Source organism: Lathyrus oleraceus, chromosome 1, assembly GCF_024323335.1.
Source record: "Lathyrus oleraceus cultivar Zhongwan6 chromosome 1, CAAS_Psat_ZW6_1.0, whole genome shotgun sequence".
Lineage (NCBI taxonomy): Eukaryota > Viridiplantae > Streptophyta > Magnoliopsida > Fabales > Fabaceae > Lathyrus > Lathyrus oleraceus.
The window spans coordinates 388749086-388758741 of NC_066579.1; the positions used below are offsets into that span (position 1 = coordinate 388749086).

The 9656-nt window shown below is 36.1% G+C and overlaps 1 protein-coding gene across 1 annotated transcript; it reads right to left on the minus strand.

Moving 5' to 3' along the window:
• Positions 1–4301: 4301 nt before the first annotated feature.
• LOC127073499 (dnaJ-related protein rsp1) lies at positions 4302–6250 on the minus strand. The gene is made up of 4 exons (XM_051014660.1): positions 6013–6250; positions 5864–5915; positions 5705–5772; positions 4302–4977 (listed from the first exon to the last, which is right to left on the minus strand). The coding sequence occupies exons 1-4, from the start codon at positions 6142–6144 to the stop codon at positions 4546–4548; spliced, it is 684 nt and encodes a 227-aa protein (XP_050870617.1). The 5' UTR covers positions 6145–6250; the 3' UTR covers positions 4302–4545.
• Positions 6251–9656: the final 3406 nt, after the last annotated feature.

A 9656-nucleotide genomic window follows, 5' to 3' on the forward strand; every position in this document is an offset into this window, starting at 1 on the left:
AGTAAGGATCACGGTGATAAGACTATCTGTTACACACTCAAAACCATCGTAGGAGGATTTGCTCAAGGTAGAGAGACTAGATCCTCCCGAAAAAGATATACCCATTAAATTTCAGGTGCAGTACATCTCTGGTAACTCCATATCTAGCAAAGGAAATGTGCCAAGTTTGTAGCACGATGACAAGATTATCCGTTACACACTCAAAACCCTTGTAGGAGGATTTGTTGGAGGCAGAGAGACTAGTTCCGCCTGAAAGAGATATGCCCATTAAATCCTAACCATTGATGGTTTACCCTTCGACCCCTTCTTTAACCATCTTCTAGATGGGAAAGTAAATCTAGAGGGACCAGGTGATTTCCAGAAAGTGCTATGTAGAAAGCTCGAACTTGAAGAAGGTCAGGGCAGTATGCATGGATGTCACGAGCTTAAAGGCAAAGACAAAGCCACCGAAAGAAGCTTCCTTAGAGGAAGGCTTAACGATTCCAAAAAAGGAAGACGCAAAAATTGTGGAAGAAGATATCCTATTAAGAGATGATTCCTAGCAGGATGAGCCTCATTTAGTTTGGATTGTTTGATGTTTATTTTGTTTAGGCAAATTACATTCTCGACAGTTATTGTAAGAACAATAATGTTTTTGCAGGATCAATTTTTCCATATGATGTTGAAGTAACACATGGTTTTTGGCAACACCCTCACATTAACAATGTATATGAAAGTTTTTAATTATTACTAATTTTACTGCAAGATGTCAAGGAGCGAGGGGATCTCGTGGAAGTTACCTCGAGGCACTTACATGTTGGATCCTCATGAAGGAATCCTTGTTGTCCCTCGAGACAATTACATGTTGGATCCTCATGAAGGAATCATTTCCTCCCTCGAGGCTATTACATGTTGGATCCTCATGAAGGAGTCCTTGTCGTCCCTCAAGGAAATTACATGTTAGATCCTCATGAAGGAATCTTTTTCGCCCCTCGAGGCAATTACATGTTGGATCCTTGTGAAGGAATCCTTGTCTCCCCTCGAGGTGATTACATGTTGGATCCTCATGAAGTAATCCTTGTCGCACCTCAAGGTGATTACATGTTAGATCCTCATGAAGGAATTCTTATCGCGCCTCGAGGCGATTACATGCTGGATTCTCTTGAAGGAATCCTTGCTTCCCATTGAGGCAATTACATAATGGATCCTCATGAAGGAATCATTTTCACGCCTCAAGGTGATTACATGTTAGATCATCATGAAGGAATCCTTGCTTCCCCTAAAGGTAATTACATGATGGATCCTCATTAAGGAATCCTTGGCACCCCTTAAGGCGATTATATGTTGGATCCTCAAGAAGGAATCATTGTCGTCCCTCGAGGAAATTACATGCTTGATCCTCATGAAGGAATCCTTGTCACTCAAAGACGATTTTATTATGGATCCTCATGAAGGAATCTTTGTCGTCCCCTCAAGGCGTTCGCTCATAGCGAATACTCATGAAGGAATGTCGGCATTACCTTGCGGCAATCATAAACATTGGAACTTCCAGGCACCTTTGGAGTCATATGGGCGTGTCCAGGTGAATTTCCTAAGAATAACATTTAAAAGTTATAATACAAAACAAAGATGGATTAAGAATACACTGGTCATTTAATTAAGAGCCCATTACATGAAAAGTATTTCAAAATTTCTAGGAGGAGGTAAGGGATAAAACACTCTACATAGCTCCATTACAAAGGGGTAGTTGAACAAAACCCTAAGATCATGGATCTTCTAGGGCGTCGCCGCAGCAAAGGGCATCTTCTAACTAGAATATTTTAAGGTGGTTTCTCCATCAAGTAGGACCTGCTCGTCGTCCGCCAGTTGGTCGCCACGAAACACCTTAAATAAATCCATCTGGCTCAAATCCAAACCCAAGTAGAGAAAGGTTATTTGTTCATTCGCTCGCTCAAATTATATATCGAAAGTGTCAACCAGGTCGTCTTTGAAAACATACACTTTCTCCTCAAGCTTTTTAAAAGAGTTAAAAGCCTCATCCAAGAAGCCCTTTAATATTTTAGCGACAGTAGTCTGAGTCCGAGCCTTTAATGCCACCAATCTTAGTAGAGCCTTCGAATCATATCTCTCTCTCGCACCAAGGTCCTTACTTTTTTTAGCGTTGTGTGATAGCTTCCTGAGCCATTGTGGACTTAGACTTCAGGACATCAACAATTTTAGTATGTTTTCCCATTGAAGTCGCCCGATCTAAAGGATCCCTAGAAGACGCGCTTCGGCCACATTGGATAACTCCATGAAAGATTTATTGTGAATGTTTCAGTAATTAGAGGGAAAATCCTCAAGGAAAGGGAGGCGACTCTTGGTGAACTTGACATCATCAAAAAGGGAATCCCTCGAGAGGGATGAGAAAGGGTGGGAACCATCGACCCTACAATCCTTAGTAACCATTAACTGTCTGCCCTCAGGAGCTTGATAAACCTTCTACCTTCTTGGGAACAATGGATGGTGGTTCGTATTAACAGGACATTCCTCAATGCGCTTTGTGTTCTCCTTTGAAATTTATCCGACCGAGAAGCTTTGAGGGATGAATGACGATTGACGCTTAACCCTCCTCCTCACAAGAGTTCTTTTCTCTCGGTTAATGGATTGTTGACATTGATCATGTGCAAAGAAGAAATAAAATTTAGGAAAATATTTGATCAATAACCTCGAAAAGAGATGTTATCCACACACACACAAATACACACACTCGCTCACTCACTCGCATGCATGCACACACGCGCATACACACACACACACATATCCCACTATCTTCCCCAACATCCAGAGAGATTAAGGTACAAGAACACATAAACTTTAAGTCAGACGATTCTTGAATCATGTCTCTCTCTCATAGGGGGTGAGATCGTCGGGAGAAAACTATTAGTGATTTACAAATTACTCGTCCCAAGACAATGGAAACGGAAGGTTTCATTCACCAAAGGCGTTACCATTGAAGTGTTATCTCGTCCCCTAATTCTCATAAACTTGTCTTTCCAATCGGTGTAAGGGTTAGAGTGGGGTTGCAATAACTTCTTCCTCAAAAGACTAAACAAAGTCACACAACCCCTTATGGGAGGTTGTCTGACACTATAGAAATAAAAGAATGCGCCAATAGTAAGAGGGACCTCCGACACAATCTCAAAGACCCTAATAATATCCCAAAAATTGGGCATAATTTGAAAGGGGGCAGCATTGGTGGTCGTCAGTAATTCTGCCTCGAACAATGTAAAGGGGATTGTAAAGCCCAATCTTCTGCCGAAAAGCCATTATTATTTCTACATCCATTAATTCCCAATAAGAATTAGAAGAGCAAGATAGTTACTATCAAAGACACATGAGCCTTCGTCTCCCCATAATCCTAGCTCGTGTCATCCACCTGTCGACATAGAAGAAGTTGTAAGAGAGGTGGAGTATGCTCTCCTAAATATCAGGGAATAAACTGCCCTCTTCCTGAGTGGTTAGTATTTTCAAGAAAGTCTACAATTCAGGCCCGAGACAAATATAAATATCCCATCATGATGATTGAAGAAAATGGCCTAACTACAGTACAAAAATACACATATTTAGGAGCTTCTTACTCCCCATGTTAACTAACTCTCAACCTCATAACAACTTTAAAAGCCTCTCACAACACTTAATCACTTAAGCTTGTCACACATTTATACTTTTAACAAGTATACTATCTTATCAACAACCTTAGTTTTTCACCAAATTCTGCACTAGAAACAACTAAAGAAGCCTGTTTCGACACTCTTATTTGATTTGGTTGTGAACTTATTCAAGAAATGGGGTTTTTCAAACACCAACTTGCACAACATAATTTCAAAGGAACCATGGTTACTTTCTTGCATCCTTAACAAAAGGGTTCTCCCAAAGTTTCAATTTTTACTCTCCAAAGGTTGTTTTGCTTCCGACATTGTCTACATTGTGAACAAAGCACCGATATTTCTTCGTCGAAGCCTAGAGAATCACATTGTTCCAACACATGAATTGTGTTGTTTGGTTACTTAAAATCAGATAAACTGACATTGCCTTGCATAGCAAGGAATCTATTTTCTTTTTGTTGTTCTAGGATGAGAACAAATGTTAAATTGTTGGTTTAATTTGGAGTTTCGGATTCGAACATTGCCACATTGCTTCATAAATGGCCTAGTGTGTTTTCATCAAACCAATTGCTAAAAGAAGTTGAAGAATTAAAGGCATTGGGTTTCAAACCCTTTAAAAACAGCTTTTAGTATAGCATTGCTAGCTAAACTAACTGTTAGAAAATCACATTGGGATGATAAAGTTGATGCCTTCAAGAAATGGGGATGGTGTGATGAAAACATTGCTGAAGCATCTAGGAGACAACCTAATTCTGTAAAAATAACAGGTTTTTAAAATTCTGATACAGTACTATAGCGCATCGCAGAAAAATGTTGATTTGTTCAAATCCTGCTACGCTATAGTGATGCTGTTTGACAACACTGTAAACAGAAATAAAGCAAAACTGATGAAACGCAAGCAAGTTTTTTTCTGTCAATACTACTTGACCTCGAAAATCGGTGAGGCTTTTGCATCTCCCTTATCGCGGTGCACTGCATTTTCTGTCTTTAAGCACCAAAATGTGTTGGGATTTTTGTAAAGATTGCCCCTAGGATGAGGATTACTTTGGTATATGTAGTTTGATGGATTAAAAACAGGACTTTCTTTCTTTGACACTGACTTTGTCCTCAGACAATTCTCTATCACCTTAGCTTCTTCCTTCAATCTTTCTCTCATGTCCAAAATATTTCTTCTAACTTTACTAGATATTGATTTGCTGGTAATGTTCCTTGCCTTGAAACTTGAAGCATTGGAATTGGTAGGGAGAGTGTTGGGTTTATATGGGATTCTGTTGCACTCAATGCAGAAGCTTCTGTGTCTTTCTATGTTGAAAGATTTTCTTTTTGCTGCATCAGATAGACATGTATACGCCTAGAAGTAAGAAAAAATATAGAAGGTTTAGTTGAGACTTTTATTCAATTTGTAAAAGCTTTTAAACAAGCATATATAGAGTAAGAATTATTTAAATAATCTCGTAATTGGAATAAACTTTTGCATTTCATTTTTTTTCTTATTTTAAGCTACCTGTATGATATAGGTAAAGAAAACAGTGGAAGGTGTCAATATTGATATAGTTATTCATTGTTTTGATTAACTCACACTGTGACGACCGTAACTAGTATCGTAATACCTATATATCTATCGAAATGCACTTTTTCATTTCATCTTTTTTCTTATTTTAAGCTACCATTTAACTTCATAAACACCTATAGCATGGGAAACTGTCTGGTACCGTAAAAACAACCGCGACATAACGGTATTAGAAGATGATACCATTATTTTTAGTTTGGTTATATACATCTTAATGACCACAATCAGTATCACAATACTTGTAACGACTAAAATCGTGAAAGGTTTTATACGATCACAACAAGACCACAATCATTATTTAAAACCTTAGCTAAGGTCTTTTTACCCTCGTTTAAAGAATGAATCATTAATGTTTTTTGATTTTTAACTGTATATTTCAAACTCTTCTTCTTTATCATATCGTCGTAATGTGCATAGCAATCGCAATGACCACAATTGCAACAGTGGCAACAGCAACAGCATTCGTGACTGTAATTTAAAATCATGGATATTTATGAGAGAAACAAACCTGAGAGACAAGCTTGAATGCAATTTCAGCTTTGGGATGTTTATTCTTATCTGGATGAAGTTGCAAGGCTGAAGCAACAAACAAATTCATAATAAAAAAGAAACAAAACCAATGCAAATTGCATAAAATCATAAACAAAAAAGATTAAAAAAACATTACCTAGTTTATGATATTTCTTACGAATGGTATTTAGCCCATCATTTTCTTCAACCTATGATATATATTTGGATTGAATCACATTCATATTCATATTCATATGATATAAGGTTAATTAATTAACAAAGAAAACGGTAATTAAAAAAACTTACACCAAGAATGCAATACCAATCAACGAAAGGTGCATTTGAGAAAAGTGTATGAACACAACGAATTGAACAGTTTGAAATAGAGCATATATCTAATACTAATTTGGTTTTGTAATCATATTCTTCTTCTTCCATTTTTCTTCTTCTTTTTCAAATTCTAAGTAACTCAAAAAGGGTTTTATAAAATACTATAAAACTGTGTTTTGTGAACTACTGAAAGAAACGGAAGTAGAACGGTTTTATTTATTTATTTGTTTTGGAAATAGAATAATAAAGTGAAAATATTTGGGAATTGATTATATAGATATTTTGAACTGGTTTATTATTATTATTTAGTGGATAAGAACAAAAAAAAATCAAAACAGTGGAAGGAAGGGTTTTAAATTTGAGTTGTCTCAAGAAAAGTTTGAGTTGTCTTTAAATGTTTTAGTTTTAATTTCCTTATAAACTTTCAATTGATCCTCTAAATGTTTTGTTATTAGTTTTAGTATTTATAGTTTTATAAAATTTATCCGGCATATTTATATTTATTCTTTTTTATAATATATATTATTAATAAAGTTATTATATATTAGGGTAAATTATAAATTTTGTTATCTATTTTACCTCATTCATTTGGAAATAGTCTATTACTAATTTTGTATTTTTTTAATGATGTGACTGACATGTTTTGTTTTTAAAGTTTTACAAAAATTTCTATATGATGATATATCATTCTTCTCAAATACCCTTTATTTAAAAAGAGGCAAATCATTAATTTTAAGTATGAGAGGGATACCAAAAATGTGGGAAATTAAAATATGAGAGTTATTTGCATTATTGAAATAGAATAGATGGATTAAAATTATAATTTTTATTAAATTTTATTAGTAAAACTATTTATCCATAACTTTAAAATAAAATTTAATTGTTAAATTAAGATTTAAATAATTAATTTTTTAAAATTTATTAATTTATAAATACTAATAACTTTTTTAAATTAATTATAAATATAAATAAATGTTATCACAAGCCTATATTAGCATTTTACATTCATTTAACACAATTTGCATATATTAGTGAAATATCCCAACTACACTAATTAAATTATTAAGTTAATATATTAAAAATCCTAATAATCATTTCATTTTAAAAAATTATTACTATGGTTTATATAATTTACAAACACATATTTAAAAAGATGATTTATTTGGTAAGTATTGTTTTCTCACAAAATTATGTTGCAACACAATACTGTACTATCGTATTCACATAATTTGTGTTTTAAAGACTATGGAATACTTTAATGATCATTTTAAGCAAAATAGTTGCTTAGAGTTGTTTTGGTTCTGGTCAATCAAATGATAGATAAATTGAAATTATGGTACTAATAATCAGAAAATTTGTTGGGATTAAATTTCATCATTCTTATCCTCATATATAATCATGGATTAATATGCTCTTCTACTATGTTATTAATATTTTCACCTAATGTTCTCATAGCAACTCATATATATATATATATATATATATATATATATATATATATATATATATATATATATATATATATATATATATATATATATATATATATATATATATATATATATATAAAAGTTTAATTGAAATACACTGACAGTGTAAAAAATTTTTACACCGTCCGTTAATAATAGACGTTGGATATTGAAACAAATTTGACTTTTATTTTACAAACCTATAAAGTAATGCAAACGGATGATGATGATGAATTGATAGTATAAAATTTTTTACATTGACAGTGTATAGTAATTAATCCATATATATATATATATATATATATATATATATATATATATATATCAATTATTAGTCTACATGTAGATATTAAATTGACCATATCTCTAGGCTTTAGCATTCAATAGATGGAGACTTAGATCTAGTAACAACCAACACCTCTCGAATGTCAAATCATACTATGAGCACATGTTTTAGGTAATTAATCTAAAACAAGTATTATAATTGTAGTGTTATATTTGGTAAAGTCCTAAGTTGAGGCGCTCTCGCCTGACACTAGGCCGCCCAAATGACACTCGAAGGAGTCGCCCATAAGACTCAGTAAACGTGTCAGTCAAGTAAAGAGAAAGTTCCCACTAACACCGAAAAGATAGGCGATCAATAACCTCCCCTAACATGGGGGAAGCGGTTAAGACTACGTCCATGAGGTAGAAAACCTAGGCCCACGATGCCTCTATAAATATACCTTCTCCTAGGAGAGAAATACAAACACTCACTCACATATGTTGCCAACTACTTAGAGAGCATCACGCTTCTGGTAGTCCTAATACCTTATCAACCATATTATCCTCCTCAACTCTAGCAGCGCTGACCATCATACATGGCCTTTCACCTCACATGAGTTAGTCCCTTAAATAACCTCGACAAACACCATGCAGGGCATCTCACCTACGAGGGAAATCCTTCACCTACCAAATTATAATATACCTACTAAGGTCTTTGAGTCTCCCTGCCCTTGCAACGGGAACATACACCTCATGTAATTTTTAACTAGTGCATTGTCGCCCACCATGGAGACTCCATAAAATTAACCTGGGTCACATCCTTCTAATCACCATCACCTTTTTCGCTGTCTGCCTTCACTTCTGACCTTAAACGCCCTCAACTATGGTTAACAGAAGGGCTTCATCCCCTACGCCAGAAGGTACCATAGGTAGTGGTGGTGATGTTGAAGCCCTGACGGAGATGCGTGCTATGATGGATGAATTACACCGACATAACCATACGTTGGAAGATGACGTCCATAACATTAGACAATGCCAACAGGGGGGCAATCCCCAAGAAGAGGTGGAACTGCTGGATCCCCAACCACTATCGGACGAAATATGGGGAAACCTCATCCCTAAGGGGTTCAAGCCTCTATCCTTGGCCAAGTTTGATGGACGCATCGACCCATATGTGTGCTCGCCCCTATCAATACACAAATCACCATCATAGAAGCCCTCGACCCCTAAAATGCAAGCTGATGTTGGGAACTCTCAGGGAGGCCTCCCACCGGTGGTACATGGGCATCCTCTTGCCTTAATCACTAGCTACCGAAAGCTGGTGAGAAAACTAGTGCACCAATTCGCTGTCAGTTTCCATAGGAAGATGTCCCCCACGAGCCTGTTCAACCTTCGACGAGGTCTGTCAAAATCACTGAGGGACTACCTCGACCGCTTCAACGAAGCCACCATTAAGGTAGTCCCGCCGAATCAACATATGTTCGTGGGGGGATTTTCAAGACGACCTCAGGGCGAGACACTTCAATAAGTCCCTAGCCCAAAATTTGACGCTCACGTTGGCCGAGGTAGTCACCCGTTCCAAATTCTATATTATGGGCAAGGAGAGGAACACATAGAAGAAGGCTTGTAATGTCAAAGAGCGCATCCCTAGATCCGAAAGATCGAACCATCCGAGGAAAAACAACTACACCTCGCCCGTGAAAGAAAGGCCAACATTCAAAAGAGTGGGGTAGGCTATGGAAAGCTTCACACCTAGGAACACCCACTAAGAATATATATGGTGTGAAGTGTTTCACCTGTACAACATCCCAACACAGCATGCTCGTAAGGCTAAGATGATGGGATCCAAACCGGGAATGTGGTGCAAGTTCAAGAAAGTCAAAGGGA

Coding starts and splice junctions, on each gene's coding strand:
- LOC127073499 (XM_051014660.1), bottom strand. CDS start 6,144: ATGGAAGAAGAAGAATATGATTACAAAACCAAATTAGTATTAGATATA. Junction 5,916..6,012: donor ATTGGTATTGCATTCTTGGT/GTAAGTTTTTTT, acceptor TATATATCATAG/GTTGAAGAAAATGATGGGCT. Junction 4,978..5,704: donor CATTCAAGCTTGTCTCTCAG/GTTTGTTTCTCT, acceptor TCTTACTTCTAG/GCGTATACATGTCTATCTGA.